The following is a 14,839-nucleotide window of genomic DNA, read 5'->3' on the forward strand; positions in this document are numbered from 1 at the left end:
AAAATTGATTCTCCAGCAGTTTCCTTGCATAATTCAATTAACCAGCTACTGTATTCATCCAGAAACTTTTCAAGTATGTATTTGCTGTTATTCTTTCCTATGTAAAAAGGTTGTCATACACTTTCCAGTATGCACAGTCAGATCTGCCAGTCTGCTTTTTTTTTAAACGTAACCACATGATCCAATCAAGTTTCATTTTTCTAATAAACTAACACAACTGTAAAAACAGTGAGCATGGTGGCAGATTGGAGGAGAAGAAGGAGGCAAAGCATATCCTCCATCACCCTTTGGTATTTTTAGCTTTCATTTTTCCAGGATCCTAGAGTTCTAAAGCATTTCATAAAAAAATACCTTTCCCAGACAATGGCTATGTGTGAGTAGCCAGCTCAGTAGACACTTCATCTTTCAGGACAAATTCTGCCTTTTTTTATGGGAAAGAAAAAACTCTTCCAGCTACTTGTTTTGCCATTTTCTTATGTCCAAACAAAGAGGTTTGAATTAAACTAGGAGGTCCCAGCTTTTACTTACCAGTAAGGACTAAGTCACAGTCCCTGGGGAATGGAAATCTCACCTATGAGAAATCATCAGGTGCTTTGAGAAGGGAAACATGTTAGCAGCCTGGCCATCCATTTGGTCTATTATTTTGATGACTAGACTTTTAAGTTCATTTGTTGGGGAATACTGGCATCTTTTACAGCTTAAATGTCAGTGTCCATGTAGTTATCTGGTTTTGTTATGTTGTCCCATATATCATTTCTTCCTGTATTTTAGTTTACTTTATTAATAGGTTCTCTCTCTCTCTCTCTCTGCATACACACACACACACACACACACACACACACACATATGCGCTCTCTCTATATATAGGCTTATTACAGAATTCAATATAATTAAATAGGATCTGATCAACTTACATATTCTGATCAAGGGTGGGGAGGAACACATTTTTTTCATTGCTAGAGCACCCAAATGCCATTTTTATCTGCTTCAACATAATTGGTTGAAGGAATGGAAGACATTATTTTTGAAGGATTTGTTATGTCTTTACAGACAATACTTCCAAAATTTTGTCCTTTTCACATTTTGAGGTTTTCTGATGCTTCACTGTTATGCAAATCAGCCTCTGTATGTATCTAACACATGCTTGCTGATTTTCTAGTAGCCTTAGATTACTTACAGCTGGATAAAATAATTACCTGGATATGCTTTGCTAGCAATGTCATCATTGACTACTCTTTCTAATGATATATAGAAGCTCGATTTAGATTGCATTTTGCTCAGTCAGCATGTAGAAACTAGGAGCCTTACTAAGGGTCTAGTAGATACTGACAATATAGGGCTGGCAGCACTTTGTAAACATTTTCCAAAACAAGTGGTTTGCATTTATTAGTCTTCTGAAGGAGTATTTTAAAAGTCATTGAACTATTTGTTCCTTGAAGTACATTTTTATACTCAATGAAAAATATGTCAGTATTCAAACGAAGCATGATTGGTTCTGTTTATCATACCAGTTGTTTCTGAAATTATTTCTCAATGTTGCTACACCTCATTTAGTTTAATTAAATATCTGCCATTAGTTTTCTAAAACTTAAATTTAAAAGATAAACATAGATTTTTGGAAAAAGCAGGAAAATTCATCAGGAAAGCATTCTGTTGAAGGAAAGGAGGTAGAAGAAGTCATACCGCTCTCTTGGTCAAAGTGACCTGATCACATAATCACTAAATGTAACATGGGATCCTGAGTGGGATCCTGAAACAGAAAAAGGACATTAGAGGAGAAGCTGGTAAGATTGAAAGGTCTTTAAATTAGTAGTATTATATCACTGCAAATTTAATGGTTTTTAAGAATCATAATCTGATTTTATGTAAGTTATTAACATTGAGAAGCTGGGTGAAGGATATCAACTTTGCTGAAAGCCTAAAGTTGTTTCAGAATTTAAAGTTTTAAAAAAATGATCAACAATTGGGTAAGTAACTCTAATAATATTCATGCTTTTGAACATTTAAGTGATAATTTTATATCCTAAACTTTTGAAGCATATTTTTAAAAATTTTGTCTTTATTGTTTTTAGAAATTTAGGGAAAAAATACAAGTACTGAAAATGTACAGGGTAATTCATCAAATGCCTGTGTACTCATGAGCTAGAACAAATATAAACATTTGTCTTATTTGCTATAAACACACACACAGAACTTTATAAAATTATTCAGGCCTTTTCCAATGTTCCATTGTTAAGAAGGTAGCTCTTTATAATTTTTACTTGTAGGCATTTTGTCCAATGGTACATTCGTCCCCCTAGGAAGAAGAACACATGCCTTAACTCACTTTCTATTGTCATTTATACTAGGTTGTTGGATGTATAAATATCTAGTTTACATGAACTCTGAGTATTCTCTGTGGCCCTAAGTTTATATGTGTGTTAATATATAAGATTCAAAATAAGGAAGATACTTAGTATGTTTCCTGGGAAAAAAAAGAAAGGCCTGATGTCCCACGGGCTAGCTTCTCAGAGTAAAAGAAAGGGGAAAGGAAAATTAATAACCCTGTCATGAGTCCCAGGGATTACTTTCATATTTTGTGGTAAAAGTATATAATTTGGTTTACCATCTATAAGTGACCTTTGTGAAATTCATCACCTTTTATTGCTATTAAGTTATCACAAGCTCTTAATGAATACTGGCTCACACTTGTGATCCCAACACTTTGGGAGGCCGAGGCAGGCAGATCACGGGGTCAAAGGTTGGAGACCAGCCTGACCAACGTGGTGAAATCCCATCTCTACTAAAAATGAAAAAAAAGAAAAAAAAAAATTAGCTGGACATGGTGGTGTGTGCCTGTAGTCCCAGCTACTCGGGAGGCTGAGGCAGGGGAATTGCTTGAACCAGGGAGGTGGAGGTTGCAGTGAACTGAGATCACACACTGAACACCAGCCTGGGTGACAGAGACTCTGTCTCTAAATAAATAAATAAATACTGGTTCCAAGATTAAAAGCACTTAACTAACATTTTTATTATTATGTTATAGCTTTTTTTAATGTAGGAGTACATGTTCAAAGGAAATATCTATTTTAAACTTAAAAGCTGATATCTGTGGGTGAATCTTTCTGTGGTACTACAGATAACTGTGTTCCCTCATTGAGGAATGGAGTCACAACAGGTTGGTGTGTGCAGTATGTGTAGCAGACAAGGAAGGCACATGGGAATGAGTTGTATCAGTTGTGTAAGTTTCAAAATTGAACCACACTGAATTTCCGCATAGGTATATGGCAAGAAAGAAAAAGGACAAAAAGGACCAGGCAGGACATATTTATATCTGCGGATTTTGTATTTTCTTAATACTTTCTGGCAATGGCTGTTCCTGTGTCCTCACTGCAAACATTAGCATCTTATTAAATTCTCAGTGTCATTTGTGTGTTTAAACAAGCTCATGATCAGTGCTGGTAGGCCTGAGTTATGAGCAAATAAGAACTGTAGAATGACTGTAAAAACTAAGACTAAAGCAAGGGGTAGGCTTGGGAAAAAGAATAAAAGAGACTGAGAAAAAGAATTAACAGCACATAAAGCAAATAAAAAGAAAGCAAAAATTATTAGGGTTTATATGATACCAGGGAAGTATTCCTGTTCAACAGTTCATGTGCTTAACAGAGTCAGTATTAGAAATGTGGGATATCTCTTCCCCACTCAGTACTTTACTATTGAGATTGCAGAACTTGAAGCTAATACATTGCCAAGGGAGAATCTGATATGAAAGAAAATTGTTAATTATTTTATCTTCATATACCCAATATATGGTAGATAACCAGTAACTTTTGGTTGAATAATGGATACATGCCTACATAAATGTCAAATTGAAGGTGAGCCAGGATAGCTAAATTCCTTGGAAACGATCAGAAGCATGGTAATAGCACTTGTTTAAGAAATTAGGCCTGGTTTTAGATACTGTGTCATAAGGACAGATATTATGGTTTAAGCCATGAGAGTAGAGAAGTTTGCTGTAATATTAGTTCAAGGGGAGAATAGAAAACTGAAGATTACTTATTGAAATCCCATTGGTTAAAGGTATTATTTGTGACACTTCGGATTGGCAGAAAATCCGACCTAAACTGGTTTAAGCAGTTGTCACGTATGTGAAAATCTCCAAACCACTGTTGTCCTGAGGCATGGAAGAGTCTGTTAGATTTCTTTCTTTTTTTTTTTTTTTTTGTTATACTTTAAGTTCTAGGGTACATGTGCATAACATGCAGGTTTGTTACATGTGTATACTTGTGCCATGTTGGTGTGCTGCACCCATCAACTCGTCAGCACCCATCAACTCGTCATTTACATCAGGTATAACTCCCAATGCAATCCCCCCTCCCCCCTCCCCATAATAGGCCCTGTTGTGTAATGTTCCCCTTCCCGAGTCCAAGTGATCTCATTGTTCAGTTCCCACCTATGAGTAAGAACATGCGGTGTTTGGTTCTCTGTTCTTGTGATAGTTTGCTGAGAATACTATGCAGCCATAAAAAAGGATGAGTTTGAGTCTGTTAGATTTCTTCCCTCTGCTTTATGCAGCTTCAGCCCTTAGGCTCCACATGCTGACTGGCAGCAGTTCCGGGGCCTTAATTTTCTTAACCTCAAGACCAGGGAGCAAGAGGAAGGGTCATGTTCCCAAAAGTATTATTATACCTTAGTGGTTTTCATTGAATATTATGCTCATTCCAGAACCAAATCAATCTCCAGAGAATATCAAATATAAAGTCCCATGAAGTGTGGCAAGTTCCACAACCCGCTAGACTGTTTCCGGCAAACCAGTCATTGGATTCTGTTGTCACCGGAACATCGCTATAGCTAGCTCAGTGCCTGCCTTCATTGCAGGGCCTCTATTTCTGAAGCACATTGTGCGTCCTCTGGTCCTCCTTAGTGCTTACTTGAGTCTGGCCCACTTTCTTCTTGTTCCAGCCTCCCAAATGTTTGTGTGATCATTGACTTCCTAATTCTACGCCATTTTCCTGATATTTCTGTCCCTACCTTTATCTTTACTCTCTTGAGAATTCTAGCTATCCCATTCTCTGTCCCCAAGGAGAAAAAAAAAAAAGGATTTGTGTAGTAGTAGGGAAGTGTTTTTTCTATATTTGTTTTGTAATAATTCAAGTCTGGAATTTTTATTTCATCCTCTCCTTGCCCCAGTCAATAAGAACTTGTAATTGTATAACTTTGGGAGGGTTAAAAAGAGCCTTCCATCAACTCTACTTAAGTTCTCTAAGAGGTTAGGCACTTTGCAAGTGATATGCATATTATGGAATGATATGAATTTTGACATTTCAGTACTAGTTCTTTTAAGACAAATCCTCATAATTTTAGTACAACATCAGTATTTAGTACAATATATTTGGTTTAAAGTGGTTCCTGCATAATAGAAATACCTAATATGATCCAAATTCTATATGTATTATGTTATTTCTACAAATATAAGATTTTATCATGCTTACAAATACTCTTTTTTAAATGAAAGCCACTATAGAGTGAGAAAGGAATCTCATTCCTCTGTATGCTTTGTAGACAAAATATTGTCAAGCACATTCCTAAAGAGACTTCCAGGAATAAATATCAACATTTTCTGACTTTTCTTTAGTGGATAATTACCTTTGCTTGCATAAACTTGTTCTTTATGGCTTTCTTAGTTCTTTTGCTTTAATTTTGACCACTCCAAGTGATGGTTTAGGGTGGATTAGAAACAGACACACCTGAAGAGGTACTTAGCAAGTTTCTCACGGTCATAGAAAGAGGTTACAAATGAGGAAGGGGAGAGGGCTAGAAACCACTCTGTGTTGTTGGATTTGAATCTGAGGTATCAGTATGAATTCATGGTTTTTAATATATTTACCAGTGGATAGAGAGAGAGACAAAGATATGTAGGTATACAGGGGTTGCTATACATAATATACTTCTTAGCTCTGCTAAAAGGGGCTAGCAGCAGTGATACCCCAGTAGCAACGAGCATACCTACCACCCAGATTTTGGTTTCTAGATACCATTCTTCAACAAAAGAAACCAGAGCTCCTTGGAGAAATGGCTGGTGCTGGAGATGGGGTGAGAAAAATACAAGATAAGCCTGAAATATTTTGTGTCCTGAAAGTAAAGAAGTTATCAAAAAATAATGGGCATAGGCCAGGTGCAGTGGCTTACGCCTGTAATCCCAGCACTTTGAGAGGCCCAGATGTGCAGATCAACCAAGGTCAGGAGTTTGAGACCAGCTTAGCCAACATGGTGAAACCCCATCTCTACTAAAAAGACAAAAATTAGCCGGGCATGGTGGTGGGTGCCTGTAATCCAAGCTGTTCGGGAGGCTGAGGCAGGAGAATCGCTGGAACCCAGGTGGCAGAGGTTGCAGTGAGCCAAGATCACGCCACTGCACTCCAGCCTATGTGACAGAGTGAGACTCTGTCTCAAAAAAAAAGATGAGCATATACTGAAAGGACATAGGACACAGGGACCATCGTAAAGGGCTCCCAATGGCCAAAGCTAGTTCAGAGTAAGCAACAATGTAAATAATGTTAGTATTGGATTATAACCCATAAAAATGAATATTCATGAGTCCATACTGATATAAATAAATAATTGAATTAGTATATGGGGTAGAAGGGACAGCTCTAGTATATGTGCTACCAAAGTGGGCACTAGAAGGGACAGCTCTAAATAAGGGAAATAGGAAACCACCATTATCACACACCACAATAAATCATTGCAGGTGAGACTACTGGTAGATGCTAACATTAGTGGGTGAAAGTTTGAAGAAAAAAAGCATATTTGCATAACCTCCAAGTGTCTCTCCCACAAAAATACGTATTTACAAGGGGAAAGTGTTAACTTTACAATGGCAAAATATGACAGACACCACTTTAGCCATATGATCAGAGTTAATATTGTAAATAATAAAATATTAAGTATCACATACACCAATATGATGCACTAAGGGTGTCACTTCTGTGGTATTGCCAAAAATGCATAACCTCATTCTAATCACAAGAAAACATCAGATAAACCCCAACTGACAGACATGTTGCAGAATGATTGTCCTGGGTTATTCCACAGTATTGAGGTCATGAAAGACAAAGAAAGCTGGGGGATCTGTCACATATTAAAGAATACTGAGAAGCTTTGATGATTAAATTCAGCAGGGATCCTAGGTTGAATCCTGGACCAGAAAGAGGAAAGTAGTGGGAAAAATGGCAAAATTTTAAAAAGATGTGTAGATTATTTAAAAGTATTGTATCAATGTGGATTTCCTGATTCCAGTATTTGCACTAAAGTTACTTAGCTAGGTGAAGGGTATACAGGAACGTTATACAGTATGTTTTTTCAACTTTTATGTAGGTCCAAAGTTATTTCAAAATAGAAAGCTTTTTTTTTTTTTTTTAAGTGAGGGGACTTGGAGTAGATGATTTCTAGATCTCTTCCATCCAGCCTTGTTATGTTACAGTGGTACAAAATGAAACCAAAGATGTAAGTGGTTTTATTTCCTGTCTACCAATTAAGAAACATGTTGAGGCAGCTGAAAAATAGAATCAGATTCTAAACTGTCGATTCAGTTCAATGGAACATGTCCTGAATAGCTACTGTTGTGCCCAGGACTACACTGAATAAGCTGGTCCTTGCCTCCAGCGTGGTCAGTACTAGAGCTTGAAAATGGTGTGATCTTCTCTTTCAGTCACTCATATTATTCAGGTGTCTCTTCTTTGATGTTTTAAAATAATGGAATTGGAGAGAATGAAATAGAAATTGATAAGTTTTAGAAATTTGTCAAAGGGAATAAGAGCCTTCAAAGAGGACCTGAGGTTTTTCAGTCTGGGTGCCTGAAGAGACAATGATAACCATTAAATAAGATAAGCAAACTAGGTGGCCTTTGGCATTAAACACTGTGTACAAGGATTCAATATGACTATCACACTAAGATTACAAACAGTTAATTAGGTATGTCAGTGTGGGGTTGTACAAAGATATGTGTATTTGAAAATAAAAGATGATGTAATCCAGACATTCTGTTAATGCTCATTTACTAAATAATTGTACTGAATTAAGACTATACTTTTATGCCTTTATGGCAAATTTCTGGATGATGAATAGATATATTTCATTTAGCAAATATTTACTTTTAGAAGTTTTAGATATTTTAGAAAGGTAATGCTGTTAAGTCAGAAAATTATGGCTTAAGTTATGGACTCTGTTAATAAAGATGGTTTTTTATTTGGGGGTATTTTGGGGCCTGTTTCTATTTCTTTTATTTTCTGGAGTGCTTTTTTTGCTTGTTTATTTGTTTGTTTAGACTGAGTGAAAGCTTTGAATCAAGATAATTGTAAATGAAATGGTAGTTTCAGTTTCACAATTTGATGAAACATTTTAAGCAATGGATTTCCACCATGATTATTTTTAAACAAAAGTCTTATCTCTAATGCTTTTATGGATGTGATGCTTTCTATGGAGGATTAGAGGTTGAATATCTTATTTCTGCAGTAGGAATATACAACTTATATGAAATTTTCAAGTCTCTACAGAATTGAAAAGTCAGTGTGGTTACTGTACTTTGAAACATGTGTATACTATGGGCCTAAGGTGTTTTTTAATCTTTCATCTTTTTTAGGGATCAAATATCATTAGAAAAATAAGCCATGGGCATTACAAACGTGGTCTGGTGAAATTCAATATTCACTATGACAATTTAGAATATGAGCTCCTTGGGAGGAAAGTTAACTCACCACTCTAACTTTGCATCTAAATATCTTAAAATGTGCCATTGGTTTTATGAAAACGTTTTGATCTACACTCCTATTTTAAGTTCAAAAGAAAACCTACATTTTAAAGTGTATTCCTTTTCTGGGTATATTTACTTTGAACTATAGCATATAGTTTTTCTCATAAATCTAACCTGCCACTATCTGTTTTTAAGACTTTGTAAACTTCAAGTGGTTATGATGTGTGAAGTTTGGATTAAACTAAAATTTTTAGAAAACACATGTTATATATTTTGATTGTTTTGAATTTTAACATGAGCCAGTAAAAAACTTGAGTGTCTAGCAAAGTAATATACTGCACTCTGTTACTGTACGAAATCACAGAAAATTACCCTTTCCCATCATGTTAACAATAGACAAATGAAGCAGCTGTTCTTATTCTTAATGTAGTTGCTTGAAAAACTTGCACAACTTAATGAAAATGTCTCTACTCATAAAACTTAAAATGCTCACACATGGAAAAAGTCATAATGTTTTGGCAAATATTACTTTGTTAGGAATGTGAATGAGGTATACCTGTTTTATAACTAGAACTCTGTATAAATGGCATGAAACGATGGTGGACTGCCAACTGAGCAAGAAGACTGACAAAGGATGAATTAATACTCTTCAAAAATACAGATAGTTCTTTCCCAAACATTTTTTTGATAAGGATGAATTATATACTCTTCTCTATTTTTTTTTTTTTCAGGCATAATTCTTGGATCATCATTTCTACTCGCTATAAACGATTTTCTCCTTAAAACAAGTCTCAAAGAAAGAAGCCGCATTCTAATAGGACCATGTTGTGCTACTGCCAATCTGGAAGCTAAATGGTGTAAACACAGCGGCAATCCAGGCCCGGAGCAATCCATACCAAAAATATCCATTGACTTAAGAGGAGGTCTGCTACAGGTCTGTGGGTATTGGCCATATTTTTTTCATAGGTTATTAACTAGCCTCTGTTCAGTTTTTGAACTGTTTCACTAAATTTTAAATGTGTGGTAAGAAAGGGTATTTGTCAGATTGCTACTTGTTAAATTTTCCACAACTTTATTGAGATATAATTCGTACACCACTCTACCTATTTAAAGTATACAATTCAGTGGGTTTTTTAAGCATATTTGCAGAGTTGCATAATCATTACCACAGTCAATTTCAGAACATTTTCATTACCACCAACAAAAAAACCCATATCCATTAGCAGCTAGTCGCATTACCCTCTAACCCCCTCATCAGGCCTAGGAAACCACTAATCTACTTTCTGTCTCTATAGATTTACCTATTCTTGACATTTCATATAAATAGAATCATATAACCTGTGGTCTTTTGTGACTGACTTCTTTCACTTAGAGTGTTTTCAGGGTTCATCCATGTTTACCAAGTGTCAATATTTTATTCCTTTTTATGGCCAAATAATATTCCATCATCTGGATATACCATATTTTATGTATTGATTCATCAGTTGATAGACATTTGGGTTCTTTCCACTTTTGACTGCTATAAATAATGCTGCTGTGAACATTTGTGTACGACTTTTTGTGTGGACATATGTTTTCATTTCTCTTAGATATATAACTAGGAGTGGAATTGCTGGGTTGAATTTTTTTTTTATGTGTAGACTTTTCTTTTTGAGACAGGGTCTTGCTCTGTCACCCAGGCTGGAGTACAGTGGTATAATAATAGCTCACTGTAGCCTCAATCTTCCGGGCTCAAGTGATCCTCTTGCATCAACCTCCTGAGTAGGTAGAACTGTGTACCACCACACCCACCTAATGTTTTGTTTTTTGTTTGTTTGTTTGTTTCAGCAGAGATTAGGTCTCACTATGTTGTCCAGGCTATAGATTTTTTAAATTATTAATACTAAAAGTGGTCAAACTGTTGCAGGCACAGTGTCACTAGCAATATATAAGAACCATTTCCTAATATTAAATATTTTACATGTGATGATATCTGATCACAACACTTGATAAATTAGTTGCATTGCAAGCTCTTAATGCATTTGTCTTAACAGCCAGCTGTAGAATGTATGAAGGTATCCAACTTATTTATTGATTATTTTGTGTTTGGATAGATTTTAATTTAATCTTTATGTAATTTGATGCCACTTTAAACTTGACATGAATCCAAAAAGCTTGAAAGATTCACGGTGATAGAAAATTAAAACAACTAATTGGTCAATAATGGAGACATTAAACATGAATTTTCTTTCTTTTTTCTTTTCTTTTCTTTTCTTTTCTTTCTTTTTGAGACAGGATCTCATTTTGTTGCACATCCTGAAGTGCAGTGGTGTGATAACAGCTCACTGCAGCTTCAGCCTCCTGGGCTCAAGAGATCCTCCCACCTCAGCCTCCCAAGTACCCAGGACCACAAGTATGCACCACTATGCCTAACTATTTTTTTTTAAGAGACAGGTTCTCACTATGTTGCCCAGGCTGGTCTCAAACTAATGGGCTCAAGTGATCCTCCACCCATGCTGGGATTACAGGCATGAGCCATAGCACCTGGCCAATTTTTTGTTTTTATCTAAAAGTTGTATTGCCTCAAGTTTTCACCAGTTTTCTTTTTAATGTACAGAGCAACATTTGGGAAGATCCTAATAACTTACTGTTTTGTGTTGCTTTGGAGATTTTCAGCATCTATCAGAAATCTTCATATATTTAACAATAAGCATGTATTACTTTATCAAGAATATTCATTGTCTTACCTTTTTTCCAAGGCAGCCAAGTAACTTCACATTAAAAACAACAATGATCTGTTTACATGACCAAGTGCTTAAAAATAAAAAGTAAGAGAATTTTAAACCACAGCATCAATAAAAGCAAAAACAAAGTACAGTGTATTATCTCTGTATTACAGTCATTGTCTCTTGACAATTTAAAGGCTAGAGCACAACATTCTACTCCCCAGTTTGACTTTTCACCTATCTCTATTTTTCAACATCCGATAAAAATAAGATTGATGAGAACACAAGTACACTTAGTGTTATATCTCTTACTTTCATTTCTGAGATGCCTTAATTCCAGAGAGCAGAACCTAAGCCTAAGGTTTAAAATTTACCCACATGATATAGGACTATTATTTTCTACTACTATATATTCTTTTGTCTTTTCTGTGTTACCTGGTTCTCTTAGAATTGACAGTTGTATTGTCTTTATTTAGTATTTACAGAGAAATTCAACATTTTTGAAAGTTTTAATCTTCATTATAACCTACTGGTCATTATATGTCTATAACTTATTATAGACTAATATTACTCACATGCAGAAAAAGAAAACGTAATCTCCATTAGAGGAGATGCTAAGTCCTTTTGTTCTGAAACCCTACTGTAGCTACTGTAGTATAGTTGATTCTCAGGGGCTCTGGAATCCTCTGTGTTGGCACAGTCTTACTAAACACGGAAGTTGGGAACCTTCTAAGTTCAGGTTCATTGAGAAGGCTCCCTCTCTTTTTCTCTGAAAAATAAAAGTGCAGAGAAAGGAACTCTATAATGATTGCTTGTTTAATCTCATGGCAAAATGTCAGAGCTATTCCACAAGGTTATTACTATGATTTTATTAACATATTGGCCTAGAGGATCTTCATTGCCTTCTCTCAGACTATAATAGGGTTCTTTTCCCTCTCAGCTAAATTAATTCATAAACATTACTTCACATCAACATACTTCAACATTTAAATTTTATTGTAATTCACACAATATAAAATATAATTGATTTTTTGTTTTTATATATTTACTCAAGCAATAGAATTTCATCCTGTAGGTCAGTTACTTTTTAGGAATTAGTTTATTATAAGTAATTAAATTGAACATAATTACAGTCCTACAGTAATTCAAATATGATTATACCTACTTAGTCTCAAGAAATATTTGTATTTAAAAGCCACTAGAATTTTTTTATGATTTTAAAGGTCTTCTGGGGTCAAGAACATTTGAATTGTTTAGTTCTTCTGCATGAATTACTCAATGGATACCTTAATGAGGCGGGAAATTTTGAAGTACAAGTTTCTGAACCAGTACCTCAAATGTCATCTCCTGTGGAAAAGAATCAGACATTTAAAAGTGAACAAACTTCAGATGATCTACGGACAGGTCTATTTCAATATGTACAGGATGCTGGTAAGTAGCAATAGCCTCAGTATGAGAGTGTGTGTGTGCATGTGGGTGCATTTTAAATGCATGTTGACTAAATAATAACAATCAAGATTACTTTTTAAAGTGCATTAAAATTTGCAGTACAAAAATAGTACGTTATCATTCAGTCTCTCTTAGGGGAAGTTCTTGATTTCTTTCTGTTCTAGAATATATATAAAACTGATCAACTAGCTTCTTTATATCTTTTATTCTCATAAGTTTTTCTTCCTTTACTAAACCATGTTCCCCTTTAAAATCATACAATTGATTATGTTTTTATTTGACAGAATATTTGAAATTGCCTGGGGTCTATGAAGTCTTATTTTATAATGAAACTGAAGATTGCCCAGGGATGATGTTATGGAGATACCCAGAACCTAGAGTGCTCACCCTTGTACGAATAACTCCTGTGCCTTTTAATACCACAGAGGATCCAGATATTAGCACAGCAGACCTTGGTGATGTGCTACAGGTATGTAATGACTATTCATTGTAAAATGAAAACATTGTGGGAAAGCGCTGATCATATATTAGGAAAAATGTTTAGAACATACTTACTTCTTACATTAATAGTATCAGAGAGAAATACACATCTGTGTGTGTGGTATGTGTGTATCCACACACATATATAATAGGATTTTTTTTTTTTTTTTGAGACAGAGTCTCGCTCTGTCGCCCAGGCTGGAGTGCAGTGGCGCGATCTCGGCTCACTGCAAGCTCCGCCTCCCGGGTTTACACCGTTCTCCTGCCTCAGCCTCCCGAGTAGCTGGGACTACAGGCACCTGCCACCTCGCCCGGCTAGTTTTTGTATTTTTTTAGTAGAGACGGGGTTTCACCGTGTTCGCCAGGATGGTCTTGATCTCCTGACCTAGTAATCCACCCATCTCGGCCTCCCAAAGTGCTGGGATTACAGGCTTGAGCCACTGCGCCCGGCCTATAATAGAATTTTTTTAAAATAAGGGAATAATGTAATCCAAACTCATGATACATGGCAATTTTGAGAGTCCTCAGTTCTACTCTCCATTTTATTGTGAGTAGATTATAATGGGACAAGGAGGTGTCATTTAGTTCACCGCTCCTTTATCAAGTGCCTATCATGTGTTCACACGCTTCAGAGCTTCTAGAGCTGCCCCATGAAACAAAATATGCCCATGTAAGGCCAGAAATAGATGACTGTAGTTTTCATTTCCATAGCTGAAATGGTCTTGGGGCTGGAGGTAGGCTGATTTTTCTATCAAAGAAAAGGTCTAACCAGTGATCATATTCCCTAAGGTTTTGTGAAAGTGTGTTGCTTGTTAATTCCCTGAGTTTAATATAAATGTCATTGTGGTTATCACTATATTACCACTGTACTTACTGATATTCTACTGATAGGAATTTCTCTTAAAATTTGTGTCTCCCTTAATCTTCCGCCTATTACTAGATCACACAACCACCCACTCAAAATCTACAAGTCATTCCTGATCGCCTTCTTTCCCTACCTCCCTGCATCAGAGCCCATCAACAAGTCCTGTCAGTTCTGTCTACAAATTCTCTGTTTCTGCTGATGCAACTTGAGTTCAAACTGCCGCCTTCTGTTCCCTACTCCAGTAGCTTCCTAATTGGCCTCTATGCTTCTGTTCTTAACCACTTGGAATGCATTCTCCAAATAGCAGCTAAACTGATATTTTTTAAATGTAGGTTATACTATATCACTTCCCTAACTTAAAACCCTGTAGTGGCTTCCTCTAATACTTAGAACAAAATTCAGATCTCTTGCTGTGGCCTGCAAGGACCTATAGTCTGGACTCTGCTCACCTCTCCAACTGGAGTTCATGCCAGTCTCTCCCTTTCTCATGATCCTTCAGCCACTCTGGCCTCCTTTTTCTCCTTGAGCAGACCACCTCTGTCACATTACCACCCTTATTCTTTGTCAGTCAGGTACCAGCTCAAATGTTGTATCCTGACTAGCCCACTA

The 14,839-nt window shown here is 36.0% G+C and overlaps 1 protein-coding gene across 1 annotated transcript in view; it reads left to right on the forward strand.

Moving 5' to 3' along the window:
• The window catches only part of LOC111520902 (vacuolar protein sorting-associated protein 13B), an 883,038-nt gene that overhangs the window by 710,168 nt on the left and 158,031 nt on the right, over positions 1–14,839 (forward strand). The window contains exons 37-39 of the mRNA XM_026454936.2: positions 9,463–9,665; positions 12,660–12,867; positions 13,170–13,354. Of these exons, the coding sequence (XP_026310721.1) occupies positions 9,463–9,665; positions 12,660–12,867; positions 13,170–13,354 (596 nt within the window). The remainder of the gene's footprint in view (positions 1–9,462; positions 9,666–12,659; positions 12,868–13,169; positions 13,355–14,839) is intronic.

The sequence above is a fragment of the Piliocolobus tephrosceles genome, chromosome 7 (assembly GCF_002776525.5).
Source record: "Piliocolobus tephrosceles isolate RC106 chromosome 7, ASM277652v3, whole genome shotgun sequence".
Lineage (NCBI taxonomy): Eukaryota > Metazoa > Chordata > Mammalia > Primates > Cercopithecidae > Piliocolobus > Piliocolobus tephrosceles.